The sequence below is a fragment of the Phragmites australis genome, chromosome 2 (genome assembly GCF_958298935.1).
Source record: "Phragmites australis chromosome 2, lpPhrAust1.1, whole genome shotgun sequence".
NCBI lineage: Eukaryota > Viridiplantae > Streptophyta > Magnoliopsida > Poales > Poaceae > Phragmites > Phragmites australis.
The window spans coordinates 42377701-42394193 of NC_084922.1; the positions used below are offsets into that span (position 1 = coordinate 42377701).

A 16493-nucleotide genomic window follows, 5' to 3' on the forward strand; every position below is an offset into this window, starting at 1 on the left:
GGGTTCTTTTGAGGGAGGCATATGCATTTCAAATTTCAGTTCGGCAATTGATTTTTTCAGTTTCCACTGAAACAGTAACATAATAGGAACCACTCCATAGTCACATTTCGGAGCATTCATATTAAAACTTTGTAAAGTGCACTGGATTGGCAATTTAGGAGCCAGTGAATAACGCATATTCTACCGCACTCGCAGTAGGGACTAGAGAAGTTCAGAAGCTACAAAAACTTTGCAATCTCAACTATAATACTTCACCTCAACACCAATTAAGTAGCTAAAACTTCACCTCAGAAGACGTTGAATCAACAGCCAAAAACACTTCATATAGGACACATAACTACAAACTAAACCCAGCAGAATCAAATAAACTTACCATCCAATAAGTATAGGCTGAGATCAACCAAAAAAGTAACACGGTATTCACATAAGACAGTGTCTATGTTCGATTATTTATCCAGAATCCAATGAAAAACCGAGAATGAACAAGTAAACTGCATATATTTATGTCTCAAATCCCCACTAGATCATAATACAAGGAGTATGTCTGTAATCTATCTGTGATATAACTAGTTGTATCATCCATTTATTTCCTCTTCCCATACTTATTACTAAGGGTGTAAATTATGTATTTTTCTAGCTACTTATTAGGAAGGAACAGCAGTACAATAGTAACCATCTGATCCTTCTCCCCTTTCACTTCTTGATCCGGCGCACCTTCTTGGTGCCCCAGACCTCCATGCGGCCCTTGGGGCACCCGCAGGGCGCGCGGAAGATGAGGACGGTGCGGCCGTTGGGCGGCGCCATCTTGCGGAGCTCGACCTCCAGCTCCCGGTGCTCGTCCCCGAGCTCCATGGGGCGCGCCCCCGCCGCCGCGAGCAGCGCCGATCGCGCCGCGGGCAAGGGGCGGCCGCGCACGCACTCCTCCGTCTCGAGCTGGATGTCGAACTCCACGGCCTTCTTCAGGCCCCTGCACCTCGGCTTCCCGCACTTGCGCGCGTGGTGGCCCAGCAGCTCCCACGCGACGACCGCCGCCGCCACGGCGACCGCGGCCCCGACGAAAGCGGCGGCCGAGAGGCACGACGCGGCCGGGTGGAGCAGCGCGCCCATCTCGAGGAGGAGCAGCTTCAGGTACGGGATCACGAGGAACCCGAGCGCGGCGAGGACGGCGAGGAGCACGAGCGCGTCGACCGCTGCCATCGGGGAGTTGTCGCAGAGGGAGCCGGTGGTGGGCCTGGGCGAGGAGGCCCGCTTGGATCGGGAGCACGCGGAGGCGGAGCTGTCCGCCGCCCTGCGGTGCTGCTCGAACGCGCGGAGGAACTCGATGAGGCTGCGGCACTCGGCCATCGCAAGGGTCGGGAACGGAAACGGCTCAGCGGCCAGGCCGGCGGGTAATTCGCCACCAATTCTGGTGCGAGTTCGGAAGGGAAGGAAGCGCGAGCTCTGTGTGGTGGGGGCGCCGGGATCTGAGGGGGGATTTGCCGATCGGATCGGTGGGGTTGGGGACTAGGCACCTCGCGGTGCGTTTGCGCGTGCGGACGCGTGGTTTTCTGCGGGGCTGGCTCGGTCGGCGCCTGGCACCGCGTGTGACGTGACGTCAAGGCCGTAGAGGGAAGGGGGCAGGCCCCGGGTGAGGAGGTCACGTCCGGCTAACGTGTGCGGAAGGACTAGGGAGCGGTGACTGAAACAGAGGCGGCACCCGCAGCCGCTGTGGGTGAACGAACGGCGGTCGTGCCGTGTCGGAAATGTCCACGCTGCTGAGCTGAGCAGGTCACGGCGCCTTTCGCTGCTGCTGAGGTGTAATCGGATGTTTGTATGGACGGTAAATGTAAGTTGCGGAAAAATGTTTGGTTTGTATGGACAGTACACGTAGGTTGTGAAAAAATATTATATTTATTGAAAAATAGATGTTTGATTAGTTATATTTATTTTTTATTTGTTTATTTAATAAGAGATCATATAAATAAATATAAGAAGTGAGATTGTGATCGGTTATATGTATGAAAATGATTTTGTGATATTGATAAGTATATCTACCTATATGAGTCAGATCAAATTGGAGAAAGAACTTACTTTTCGAGTCAGACTATAAACGTATATCTACATCTATTAAGTAGACTAAAATTATATATACATATAATCAAATATATATCTTTCTAAAATTATATTTATTCACCGAGTCTCTATTGGTACGGGTAACTAATCCCATCGTAATTATTCAGCTCCGGTCGTACTCCACCGACCCTTTTTTCGCGTGCCCTGCGCCGATGCTTCCGTCTTCCTGCACGCCGATTGTAGAAAACGGCTTCGCAGCGCACGCCTCTGGCAGGAGGAATTTGAGCCATCAAGAATGGTTAGCGACTTTCGGCTCTTCCTCTTTTGCCTGGTGTGGTGTCGTCCTGATGTGGTATTTCCCTCTTCCATCTTTCGACGGGACCTTTCCTTGTGGCGCATTCTGGTTTAAGGAGTCTCCCATCTGACAAGCAATTAGCCGGCTGGACGTCCATGCAATGCTCACTTGAGGCATCATCTTGGTGACACTCCACAATCACGTGCCTCATCGTTCGAAATCAGGAAATGAAAGATACCAAACCGGCTTTTTTTTTTTTTTGTCTACTGGAAAAAGGAGGAATTCGGCTGGGTTTTTCCCCCAGTCGGTCAAATAATGACGTTTTATGGTGGTTCACATTGTGGGAGAAGATAACTCCGGGCGGCAAATCAACGGACGCGTGTGGAAGCATGGTCAAGCAAATTGATCAGTGGAGGCACGACCCTGGTGGCCGCATGCCATCTCAAACCGAGAAAATTTCCACGACTTCACATGGGATGGATGCCCGGATGAGAGGAGGTCGCCTTTGGTTCGGTGACCAACTGAATTGAGTACCACAGCCCCATCCTCGACCGTGCCTGTACGCTGACGATAATCAAGTCTCTGAAATGTTTGGCGTTTGGATCCCTTTGATTGTCACCTGGGGATGTCACAGGCAAATAATCCACAGGAAACAATAGTGATTCTATGCAGCGTCTCGGATCTTCGTCGATCACGCGCGTGCGTGTATGGTTCCAGATGGAGTTGGAACTTTGGGAGACGTGGTCTCTGAACTTGGAACGTATCGTTTGTATATTCTTGAGTAGGGTTCTGTGATGGACTTCGTGGTGAAACCGACTCCTGCAGAATGAGTCAGCAGGGCTAAATAGATTAGTATAACCTGCCGTCAAGATTGCTAGTGAAGCTGACGAATCCTCCACGGGCTAGATATCACCTGAGACCGGCAAAAAAAAAATGGAGCTTATCCTTCACAAAAGCAAGCCATGGTTGTCATGTTGCAGTGACGCATTAGAAGGCAGTGAACAGCACAGTTAGAGAGAAGGAGAACGATGGAGAAAGCGACTGGTATGACTATTTACCTATTTATGTAAGTGACCATTTTCTTCTATGTCTGTGGGTGAACAATGTTAAAAAAAAGGACCCCTAACAACTTCATTACAGACCATACAAACATGTTCATTCGCATCAGTCTAGCTCACAACTGCTCGGCCTTCTCCCTCGTTACCGACTGCACCTTCCATCCATCGAATGGTCCAACAAGAAAACATGCCTAGCAAGGAAATGGAACAAACAGAAGAGGTACAACCTAGCTAACCATCACATACAGTCCATCTTCCTCTTGATCTGGCACATTGATGGCTACACCTTGATTTGCATGGCCAAATGAAATAGAAATTCCTCTCGATGCACCCGTGAATGACCAGGTACCAGTGTCCATGGCCACGCATGGGTGCAAGGATTTCAGCACCGGGAGCTTCGATTTCCATGATCCTATTCCTGGGCATGTGACCTCACATGGGTGGACAAATGGAGGTCCATGTTGATAACGGGTCCAAGGAATTAAATTTCTTGCTTGACTTTGCAAGCTTGACACCTGCGAGATGAGATCCCGTTTCGGCACGCCAACCGCGAGAGGTTCATGTGATTCAGCGCCTGACTGTTGCGGATTTTTTTCTGGCACTTATGAACAATCGGAGATTTTGGTCCAGACCCAGGAGGCCAGGACCAATTCGTTGCCGGCCGGAACGTGTCTGCACAGTCAGTCAGAAGAAATGCGGAATATTCAAAAAAGAGAAGAAATGCGGAGTCGAAAAGGACTGGGCGGGCACCGGGGAGCAGCCAATGGGTGAGAGGTGAGAAGTCTCAGAACAGGACGATCGAGATAAACAGAATCTTTCACTTTGGTCAAGTCTGAAATGTGCATTTATGTTTCTAACATCCATGTTAATTGAGCCTAGCCCCCGTGAGGGGGGCAACTCGGCGGCCACCGTTCCATCGTGCAGTCAGGCCCTCCTTTTGGCATCCCCATCTCGCCGCTGCCTATGCATGCCACCAGAGGTTTTGTGTGGTTGCAAGGACAGCGGCGGCAGGTCTCTTCTTTTCGGTGTTTGAAGGGAACGAAGGGTTCGGCGGTGCTACGTCCAGGAGCGGCTGGATCTGCGCCTCGTTTTGGCTAGATCTCACCGGGTCAAGCCGGATCGGGGCGTCCACGAAAGTGACCATGATGGAAGTGGTAGCGGAGGAGGAGGTGGCAGCACGCCATGACGGCTAGATCTAGCTAGGCCGGAGCATCCACGGAGGTCGCGGCGGCGTTGTGGCTGGCTAGCGGTGGTGGCGGCGATGGTGGAGTTTGCGGGCGCCATAGAAGCTAGTGCTAGTGATGGGGCTGAAGACCTTGTAGTACGACGACATCTTGGTGGTGCTTCGACTTGGAGCACGGCAACGCGCTGGTGCGCAGCTCGGGCGTGGGCCGGTTCTCAGAGGTGGAGATGCTGCCGGTGCTACAGTTGGGCATGTCGCTGAGGTGAGGTGGTGGCGACGGTGGTGTGTTGCTGGTTGGCTGCCATGGAGAGCGGTAGATCTACTCCCGATGGGGACCATAGCGGAGGTCCCGGAACCGTACGTTCACGCTCTCGTCGACAGAATTCCCCGCGTGCTGCGCCGATTGCGTCTACCTTTGTCGCGGTGCGGTGGAGGCGTCCATGGGGCTCGGCGACCTACGGCTCGGTCCTTGTTGCGGCGCACGTCGGCGGTGGTCAATTGGTGTTCAACATGGGCGTAGGATGCTAGGTGGTGGGGGGCTTTAGGCGCAAGCCTAACTTGGATCTATCAATGCTGGTGATGACGACGCTTTTGGGTGCCGTTATCCTTCCTAAATGCGTCGCTACAAGATCCTTGTCCCCCTACCCTGAGAGGATTCTTTGGGTGAAAACCCTGACCTCTTTCGAGGTTAGGCAATGACGGCATATTTGACGTCGTGTCCTCCGTGGAGGCATTACCTCGGCCCTGCGCTGGATGAGACTGACATTAAGATTGGTGGTGATGAGGTTCGGGGCTAGGGTGATAACAAGGCTTCTGCTTCCTTGAGTTGCACTTCATGCTTCATGGAAGGCGGCTGACAGGCTTGGGTTGTTCGTGTTGGTGTGGAGTTGGAGCTTGTATGTCGTTGAGGTGCAACGAAGCTTGACAACGATGTCACGCAATATGCTCTTTCTCGAGGCTTTTTCGGTGGTAGCTGTGTGTGTGGGTGCAATGATAATGAGGTATAGGCTGAGGTCCATTGTGAGAAGTCGGAGCTGTTGTGTCGCTATTGCGACTAGCTTGACAACAATAACTTATGACAGGCTTCGTCATCTGTAGGTTGATAATGAATAGTGTGTCGTGGGTCTTTACCGTGCGTTTGTAAGGTTTTTGGATCTAATTTTTTTCATAAACTGAATCAACTCTTTTCTTCTATAGTGAATTGCAGGAACTTTTTGTCTTAAAAAAATAGGGGTATGTCATTAAGAAAAACAAAAATAAAAATAAAATAAGAAGTGCAGTTGTACACTGGGCTATCAGCTGAGAAAAGGCTATGAACTGGGCTACATGTTCGACGAGAGATTTGTGCTGGGCCGAGCAGGAAGAATGATGATCGTGTTCGCTAACGATCCAACAATACGGACTGTCCGGACTTGTTCGGCTTAAGTTTATAGGATCCCCTTCCTCAAAAAAAGAAAGGTTTAATAGTTATAGGATTCATAATAACGAGGGCACTATACATAAGCGAAAATTCCGCACTTTCCATTCCGCCGCGATACGTAGCCAATTCAAAGTCCACCAAGGCACATAATCTTCCTGGCCAGATTTCTCTTTCAACTTTTTTTTTGGTTTAGTTTTGTTTTTTTGCACGAGAAACTCGTGCATGTTAAAATTTCGGTTTGCTAGAGATCATACCAGCGTGACGTAACAAACATGAAAAGAGAAGTCAGGCCCAAACTGACCGATGGCGAAAGTTGAGCGGTAGTCCTGTCCTTTTGAATTTTTTTATATATATTTCTTTCTTCAATACTTACAAGAATACAAATCCGCTTAAAAAAATCACAGAAATATAATACTGTCGTCTGTACATCGGGCGAGATCAAATTCTCGTCTGCTAAATGAACGACACCTTATAAATCCTGCCTATCAAGTAATAAAAAACCGATGGACATGCGAGATCCACAAGATATCACTCGTTCAGTGGACGAGACATTAATCTTATCTGCTGAACAGGTGAGATCTAAGTGCTAGTAGACCCACCAAAACATATCACCCAAGGATTAGACAAGTACTTTTCATGTGTACTGTTCACCCAACCATGTCTGATGTGTGTACGTTTGTGTGTTTTCATATTTTCATTTAAATTTCGATTTTATCTGTGAGTACATGAGTGGTCTAAATTTTTTTAAACGTTTTCATGGGCAAATTAGAGCTCACTAGCAACCCATTTTAGTTAATTTGATCCAAAAAGTCTAAACCAATATTTAATTAAAATTCTCCAAAGCAGCCTACTTTTATAACTTATAGAAATTTTTAATGCCTTGAATAAATTTCTAAAAATCATGAAAAATCACTAATATTCTTATCATATGATATACTAATTTATAAAAATATTTCGAACCCTAGTTGATTTGGTGAAAAAGTAAGTTACTTTGTAATACCCTATTTATTTACAATTTTATCATTTCAAGTGATATTCTTTTTTTTTTAATTCAATTTGAATTATATCTTGAATTTGTTTGAATTCAAATTGAATTTAAAAAGTAGTGCAAGGTGTCGCACGTTTACTTGATCTCGTCCGATGGACAGACGACGATAGCCTACTTCTGCATTTTTCCAAACAGACGTGCATTCTTGCAAATATTAAAGAAAAAATATAAAAAAATTATGTCCTTTTCGCATAGCTAGTTTGCCTGGCCCAAATAGATTTCCTAAAAGTGTCCGGCTTGTGTTTCCACGTGCAGTACAGAAAATACTACTGGGCCGAGTGGACCCGTTGATGCCGGCCCTGCAACTTGCAAACGGCGAAACGCTCGACTAACGCAAAAGTGGCACGGCCCCTGCAGCCCTGCCAACTTTTGTGGAACCGTGACGTCGTGCGTCGCAGCTCAAGGGGTCACGAGACCACGGCATGGCGAACAAAACCGGCGCGTTGAAGAACGAGTTACTTTGTTGCGCTGTTCAGTCGAGCAGTCACTGGTCAGTTCACTGCACGTACTGGGGCGAGTTAGGGCTCTGTTTGCTGTAGCTCCAGCTCCAGCCTCAGCTTTGAAATGGGTCCGAACTGAACTCGGCGAGTTGGAGTGGACACTGTCAGTAGCTCTAGCACAACCTTAAACGACGAGGATAGTCCTTAAACCAGGTCCCACGTGGCAAGGAGCTGTCACGGGTGTATGCGTTGATGGGACCCACCCGAGTTTATGTCTAATCATGCTTAGGCCAAGTTCATTGTCTAACCAACCCGATCGATCTCTCTCGTTTGCCTTTTGCGTCAGCTTCAGGTAACCAGGTAGCTCTAGAGACTAGAGCCCCCTGAATCGAGCAGCGACACGAGCGGAAGTGACGTTTCTGACGGATCCCCTTGGTCCCAGATGCGACCTTTGTCTTGGTCCGTACACGATAGTTTTGATGGCAGGATAACGAGAGCCCAACCAAGCCAGTGTCAGCTGCCAAATGCTTCGTCAGCATTCCTTCGGAAAGATGTTTCATCAGCTATACTGACTCGCGGACCGCAACATGCAACAAGAGCTGCTGTGCTTTGATGGTCATCGGTCCGAAGCCGAAGATTGGGTAGCAGCTCCCTGTGACTCGTGAGGTTTGATTGAAGAACTTTAGCACAATGGTTATGTCTTAAATTGTAATGTGTTTATTGTTTGGGACTAACAAGAATATATGTCGAATTTCTAAGAACAGAGGGTTGCGTTGCCACGTGAAATTTTTAGCTTCTGTTGCATGCATGTCTCTTGAATCTCTAAACTATTCTTGTCGTGCCTTCGAGGCAGCAGGACTACAAAGTCAAAGTAGGTACAAACAGAAAGAAGACAATGGAATATGAAAGAAACACGAGATGTACTGTTAGTATAAAGAGTCTACTCAGATCTGTGATTTCTCCTGCGCCAATCGAGTAAACTGGACGAATCTTGCTGTCATTTCTGTCGAAATCCGTAGACAGTGTGTCGCCGCCCCGAGACAGAAGGGTTTTGTATGCTTCCGTCGTGGTCCATGAACTGTTCATCCATTTTTAACATTTGATAGCGTGCAAAAAGATACTCCTAGTAGGATATAGCAACTATCATGTCGTTTATTGCTTCATGTACACGATGAATTATTAGCTCTTTGCAGATGTTGGTAGCCGATTCAGAACAGAGGCAACCGTTTGCTCTGTACTATTTTTTTGAAACAACAGGCACGAGCTCTACTGATTTTATATTAGAAAAGAAAAGAATTAATCAAATTTATAAGAAAAACCAAATCACAAAAGCATATAGTTGTAAAAACTGGCAAAAAAAAGAGCCTCAAACGACTGAACATAGCTCTAAAAATGACAGAGTACAATACCTGTTATCGTTGCCAAGCTTACCGCTCCAACAGCTCAGCAGCTCTGACTTCACAGAGCGGACCTTAACCCTTGCCTCATTCTCGTCATGCATGCGCCCACGACCACCATTGACATCACAAGAAAGAGCTCTGTCTCATCTCATCGTTGTCAAGCTCTGTCGAAATCGACTTAGCAGCTCCGACTTCACCTCAACACGTTCTTCCCGATGCATGTCAGCTATCCACCCGAACACAAAGAGAAACTCCAAAGAAGCAGCAACCTCGTCAAAACTTCTAAGCCTCTGTCAGGTGGCTCAAATAGGGGGAGAGACCTCCAAGGCGATGCCTCTAGGGAGGATGCAACGTCAAAAATGCCATCGTCGCCCATCCGAAAGACTGAACTTGGGTTTTCACCGGAGAGTCCCCTAAGGGTGGTGGGTGACACCACGATAATGCCTCAAGGGAGGGGAGTGGCGCTAGAGGGTGTCGCCATTACCGGCACCAACAGCAAGTCGGGATAGGCTTTCGCCCATAGCCTCCCACCCACAAACCAGGCATTCAAACTAGCAACATACAATCATCGAAACCCCGTTGACACCTCATGCATGCATCGCCTGCAAGGCCACCATTAGCCACACGGCTCCTCACAGACCAAAAATGGTGGGAAGAAACCAAATCAGCAAGGCAAGGAGCCCAAATGGCACAGAGCGGCTACCTTTGATCAGAAGGAGGAGGATCATGTCATCAGAAAACTAAAGGTCTGTTTGGTTCAAATTTAAGATACTATTCATCTAGGCTTTTATAAAATGTGGTTTATCTAGAAGGCTGATTCTAGTATAAAGATATCTAGACTTATTTATGTCTTCTCAGTTTTCTGTAGTAATAAAGGTTACTTTTGCTTCTGAAAAATCACAGCTAGAAGCCAACAAATGTAGACTATTTGCTTCAGCTTCTGGCTTCTGATAAGCAGAAGCTAACGAAATCCCAAACAAACAGGGTTTATGTTTGCCACATCTAAAGTTAGTCACGTAATATGTTTTTAGGCAGCTGTTTGGTTGACTATCACAACTATAGCAAATCACATTTTGTTAACCTCTGATCGACACGTCATACACTCAATTTTTTAACTAACTTGATCATATTTGTAGTTAAAAATTTCTTAGCCACATTTTTTATGGTAAGCCACATTTGATTAATTTTAGTGTAGCAAACTTAAACACGAACCAAACATGCTTAAAAGTCTCGGAAGTTACCAAGGAAAAAATTTCGATCGAAAATCGGTGATAAACCTGGTTTACTAGATCTACCGATGGACTCTAGTAGAAAAATTTATCATGTTTACTAGTATTTTATTTGAATTTATTAAAAATTATATCAATTTTATCCAGTATAGCTAATAAATTATGTTTACCAACACCTCCAGTAAAATTTATCCAATAAATTCGTCCGGTCACCAAAATCTCAGCACCGCCGTGAATCCAAGCTCATGAGATCAGCCGATATCTTCGTCGAAAGGGACCGCGATTCAAGTTCTTTCCCCTTCGTTCTCGCCCTCAAATTAACTAGCTCTGGCCCATGTAAACCCATCACTTTCGCGTTTGCTGCTCGTTGCTCTTATTCAAATGTGCCAACGTCGACGTGCGCCATTCATCACTCGTGAGTCCACAGTCGACATGGCACTAGCTTGCGCCGCTTCTATCCATTCAATCGCGGAGTTCATGGTTAAAAAATCAATGCCGGTGGTTAGCGGTGTTTATTTGCAGGAGAATGCGACATGCAAGCATGCTATTGACACAGTTCAACGATCATGACATGACATGGCAATACATGACAATGCAGGGCTCCCGGGAGAGCCAGGCAGCGTCGACCTAGCTCCGGTAGGTCTGCTATTAACATCGTAAAGCACGAAAGCACGACATGTACATTGGACGCAGAGTTGCACTGCCCGGCTAGCGTGTAAAATCAAAAATAGATAATATACGTTTAAAATAGATAATATATTAATGTATTTATAAATTTAGCATATGTATTCAGCACTTAAAAACTGAAAATTCAATTTTAGAATGTAAGACACCAAAAATGAATAGGTCCTACCGTATTCGGTATCTACTTAAGGTACCGAATGCGGTACTGTGTATATTATTTGGCACTTTAGATGCCGAAAATAGCATGTATTCGGCACCTCAAGTATCTAATATGGTGCACATTATCGTATTCGGTATCTCAGGTGCCGAATACAGTCAAGCTGTGCGTTGTCGCTCTCTGCTGTGCGTCATCACTCGCGAAGAGAAGCTAGCAGCTGTGTTGTACGTGTGTTTGAGTTTTTTTATTTAACTCTTAATTTTATTTGAAAGTATAAAATAGTTCAAAAATTCTAAATATTTTTATGAGTAAACTAGAGCTCACTATTAACCCGTTTTAATTAGTTTGATCAAAAAGTCTGAGCCAATATTTAATTAAAATTATCCAAATAAGCCCATTTTTATAAATTCTAGCAATTTTTAATGCCTCAAATAAATTCTCAAAAATCTAGAAAAATTCACTAATATTCTTCTCATGTGATGTACTAATTTATAAAAATATTTCCAACCCTAGGTTATTTGAGAAAAAAGTAAGTTCTTTTATAATGCTCTATTTATATGTATATTTATCATTTCATGTGATATTCTATTTTTAATTCAATTTGAATAAAATAAATAAATACACACAAAACCTAAAAATTCATAATTGAATACGGTGCCGCACTGGCTGAGCGTGTTCACCGCCGGTGACTAGTTCTGGTTCTTACCTAGCATTGATTCAAGTGAATGTGCATAGGTGGCAAGATGGATGGCCTCAAGGCTTTTCTTGATGTGGAGAAGCGGATCATGTTATGTTAAGATACGTATAAGATAACTGAGATTAGCATGATCTAGCTAGCTTTATACAGTTTTTTGCTCCGTCCTGGCTTAGCCAAGTGAAACATGTGCTTCTTGGTTCTGCAACGTTGATCTGAGCAATGTAGAACATTAGACTCATATCTCGTCGAATTTATATGTTGTGGACTTGTGGTATGATCGTATTATGCTCTAAGGTGACACATAAGTATGTTACTCCCTCCTTTTAGCTATATTTCTCAATGCCCACCATTGCGCAAAGGCCAAGAAAATTCGGCAAAAATCCAAAATAGACAAAATAGGTGACAAGATGAGAAAATTCTGATCCACCATCTGATCATTCAAATATGCACAAAAACTAAAAAAAAATCAAAATAGAAAACATACGGTACCATATTTATTTTTTATTCAAATTGAATTAAAAATATAATATTACATGAAATGATAAAAATACATATAAATAAATTACAAAGGAACTCACCCCCCCCCCCCCCCCAAATAACCTATGGTTGGAAATATTTTTATAAATTAGTACATCACATGAGAAGAATATTAGTGAATTTTTCTAGATTTTTAGAATTTATTTGAGGCATTAAAAAATCCTAGAATTATAAAAATAGGCTTATTTGGAAAATTTTAATTAAATACCGTCTCAGACTTTTTGGATCAAACCAATTAAAATGGGTTGATAGTGAGCTCTAGTTTACTCATGAAAACGTTTTTAACTTTTGGACTATTTTTATACTTTCAAATAAATTTGAGAGTTAAATAAAAAACTCAAACACACACGTACAACACAGGTGCTAGCTTCTCTTCGCGAGCGACGACGCACAACAGAGAGTGATGGTGCATAGTTCTGCTGTATTCGGCACCTGAGGTACCAAATATAGGTTGTTTTCAGCATCTGAGGTGCCGAATACTGTGCACAGTGGCGTATTCTGAAAACGGTTGGGCCCATCCGTTTTCGGTATCTCACGTTCTGAAATCGGGTTTTCGGTATTTGAGGTGCTGAATATAGGTGCTAAATTTATAAATACAATAATATGTTGTCTATTTTGACAAATACGGTACCGTATGTTGTCTATTTATTATTTTCCCCCTGGCTAGCTTACATGATGTAGAGACATGCATATATACTACTGTAGAATCTTTTCATTGTCAGCCCCAAAACCACTTTCATTGTCGGTTTTAAAGCCGACAGTAGGCAACGGACAGTGATAGTCAAAGAATATTAATGTCGGCTTGGTGGACCAGCAGTAGAAGAGGTTATCACTACTGGCTAAAGGATTTGACCGGCAGTGATACCCAAGGTATCATTGCCGGCTGAAGGTTTCAGCCAGCAGTGTTTTCCCTCTCCTCCCTCGTCGGTCCTCCCTCTCTTTGTACTCTTTGTACTCCCTCTCTTTTCTCGATCTCTCCGTCTCTCTCTCAATACATGCATAAAATGATATATATATTTACTGTAAATCAATAATAAAAGCACATTCATTAATACATAGAAATGAACACATATTACAAGTTATGCATCGACAAACACACATATATACATAACAGTTCTTACACGTCACCTCTTGAAAAGTCAGTCGAGTTGAGCCAGTCCAGTATCCCTCTATCTCTCCCGCGATGAGGACAGTGTCTCTGCACTAACGACTGATGGCGTGTGTACGTCTAGGGACATCATGGGGCCGATGGTGGTGGAGCGAAGGACCTGGCCACGCCTGATTGACTGCAGCGTCGCCTATTCTCTAGGCTCGCCGGCGTGTAAAAAATATCGAAATCTGACGTTTGAATGCCTCTATGGTTTGAGCCTTCAGCTTCCTCCGTAGCACACTAACAGACCACCCTCTCGTCCTCCACCTCCTGGGTACGCTTACAGGACGCTGCTTCTTACTCCTCCGTAGTGCACAGCTAACGAGCCAGCCTCTCATCCACCTCCTCATAGGCACACTTATGAGACGCTGCTTCTTGCTCCTCATTCACATCATCGTTGGAAGGCTATTCTGTCGAAGAGTCACCCAACAATACCAACTTCACATCATATATAGTAATTTATATCATTCATTATAAATAGAAATTAATGTCATTCATTAATATTGTATCAATTGGCAAAATATAATACATCGGCAAGCCCCTTGGTAGTCTTTCTCGTTATCGCATACTCTTTACTAGAAGGTACAGTGTTATCTAAAGGTCTCTCACATGTGGACGGTATGATCGGTTCATGAAACTTGCCGTTTAGGTTGATAACATGTTTCAAGAAGAACCCAACCATCTGTTCTTGAAGGGTATGTATTTCTGCAGGTTGTAACACACTTGTGCGTAGTTTAGAGTGTTGCGTTTGTAGAATCGAAAGAATTAGTCCTTGAACACATGTAGAAATTGAAAAGAATGCATCAATATGTTATTTCGTACCTCAAGATTATTGAACCTAACAATATCTCCGTCTGGGCTGAATGCGTACATGAAAGTAAGAACATAAAACACGTAGATATTGTTGTCAGGTGGCTGCCTCATACACTTCAAGAGGAAAGGATTCATCAATGGAATGAATTAAACTTTTTTATTCAGTAAAAAAATGCAAGACATGAATATGGATCATGTACCAGAAAGCCAGTTTTTACATCGTACTGCTTCCTAAATGGAAAGTGGATAACACTGTTTTTGTAGTATCTTGTGTACGTCCTATATGTGAATATGAATACCAATTAAACTTAGATGCAATCATCGAGAAGATTAAATGATTGAGTTAACCTGTTTAGCATGTCGATGAGGTGTTGCTAAGTTGTCTTATCTTTCTTTTTTGAGTCTAAGACAATAATCTTGCTCAAGTCTGGGTAGATGACAAATAGGATCCAATGAAAACTGCAGAATATGTCACCATAGCAAATTAGTACTAGAATCGAGTTGCCCATAAAATGAGGATGCCCTAACGCACAAACATGTACTCATAGTTATAGGGTAAGAGTATGAATTTCTTGTATTGGTGGTGAAGTAGACACTTCAATAAGTAGTCCTCAGTGAAGTCTAGATTACTCGTTACAAGTTTTTGGTTCCCAAGCCCAGGATTATTGAATCTTACTTTTTTATCTAAGCCTTGTTCATATGCTTGGATCTCTATTGTATGAAAGAGAGAAGTTAGCTATACAATTTCAAAGTACAAGATCATATAACGTGAATTATATGCGTAAGTCACTTACAGAGTCCATGCTCTGAATATAGCCACATCGAGGGCATCTTTCTTGTATACCTCATAAAAGTGCAAGAATTCCAACAAGAAGTCGTCCCTGTTGAGGAACTATTCATCTCTGTATCTTACAAGAAATGCCTGAAAACCATGTCTGGACTGCCCCATTTGAGTTGTAATGTTTTTTTTTCCTATATCTGGTTTGACCATATGTTTGCTCAACTCAAATGGCCATGAAACATCCAACTTTGATATACCCACTCCCACAGTAAGACGTGCTAGTTCATCTGCTGTTATTCTTGAATCAGCCAGGAAGTCTGCAATGCTTAGAGCATTCTTAATGATTAGGCCTAGTTTGCTCTTGGCCTACTTCTTGCTGATACGTTCATAGTCAGTCGGCGGCTTACTTGAAGACGCCTCTGTCTGTTTAGCTTTGGCCATTTTCATAAAAAATTTCAAGGCATCTTCAGGCATAACAAGTTTCGGTGGAGGTGGTGGAGGATGGAAATGAGACATGACACTGGCATCTACAATCTTTTTGGTTTCGTCATCAGTGAGTGAATAGACATCTTTGGGTTCCGCCAGTTTCTTAGATACCATTGACTTCTTAGATGATGTTGTCTGCTTGGATGTTACAGAACCTGATCTTGTTTTCTGAGCTGATGACTGGATTCTTAATGGTGCTGGCTTCTTGAGCGATGGACATCTTCGAGGCGATGGTCGAGAAGGTGGACTTCTTTTGGGCGATGGCTGAGGAGAGGGAGATCTTCGAGGCGGCGACGGCCCGGGGTGTAGTGGAGAGTAGAGATTCTCGGGAGTTGTCCATAATGGAAAAACTATATAGATCTTCTCCCATGTGATAAATGTGTGCTCATTCTCTCCTATAGTGTTCGTCCCTCCTATGCGGGGTAGTCCACCTCAACATGGTGGTACTGGTCAAGTGCCTCGTCTACTTCGATCATGGCGTAACCTTCCGGTATCGTATGTCCGTAAAATGTTCATGTGAGCCGTGAGGATAAGCCACGCCATAAGCTACCTTGATGGTAATGTTCCTAGCACCAATGTGTAATTCATACGGTGTCTATAGTGTGATGAGACCCATAGCATAAGTGATAGAGTCAGCTTCAGAAACTCTCGGTGACGCACAACTACTCCGACAAATAGGGGAGCTGGAGTGCCTAACATTAGGAGACTATGCCGGCTGTTCCTGTTCGCTCACAATGGCACCCCATTCACACATGAGGGCTTGTCGTACTGCTTGTGCTATTTTTTCTTCTATATATTCATTCTCCTTTTTAGTGCTTGTTTAAGCATTTTCATCATCATAACTTATTCTGCCTCTCATTCTGCATCTCGCTCTACTTGAGATCTCTTCTGACTCTTGTAACTATCGACGTTACCTGGAAATCCATATTTCTAACCCATCACCCCAACGCCTCGTGTGCGACCACCATGCCCCTTGTTTTCTAGGGCCATGGTGAGCTCATCTCTATCCCTGTCTGGCTTTAAAGAGCCTTGTGCAGACTGCTCCTGGGCTTCCGTAAGCTTT

The 16493-nt window shown here is 44.3% G+C and overlaps 1 protein-coding gene across 1 annotated transcript; it reads right to left on the minus strand.

Annotated features, from left to right (window-relative positions):
• Nucleotides 1-479: 479 nt before the first annotated feature.
• On the minus strand, nucleotides 480-1590 carry LOC133908992 (uncharacterized protein At5g19025-like). The gene has a single exon (XM_062351247.1). The coding sequence runs from the start codon at nucleotides 1342-1344 to the stop codon at nucleotides 694-696; it is 651 nt and encodes a 216-aa protein (XP_062207231.1). The 5' UTR covers nucleotides 1345-1590; the 3' UTR covers nucleotides 480-693.
• Nucleotides 1591-16493: the final 14903 nt, after the last annotated feature.

Coding starts and splice junctions, on each gene's coding strand:
- LOC133908992 (XM_062351247.1), bottom strand. CDS start 1,344: ATGGCCGAGTGCCGCAGCCTCATCGAGTTCCTCCGCGCGTTCGAGCAG.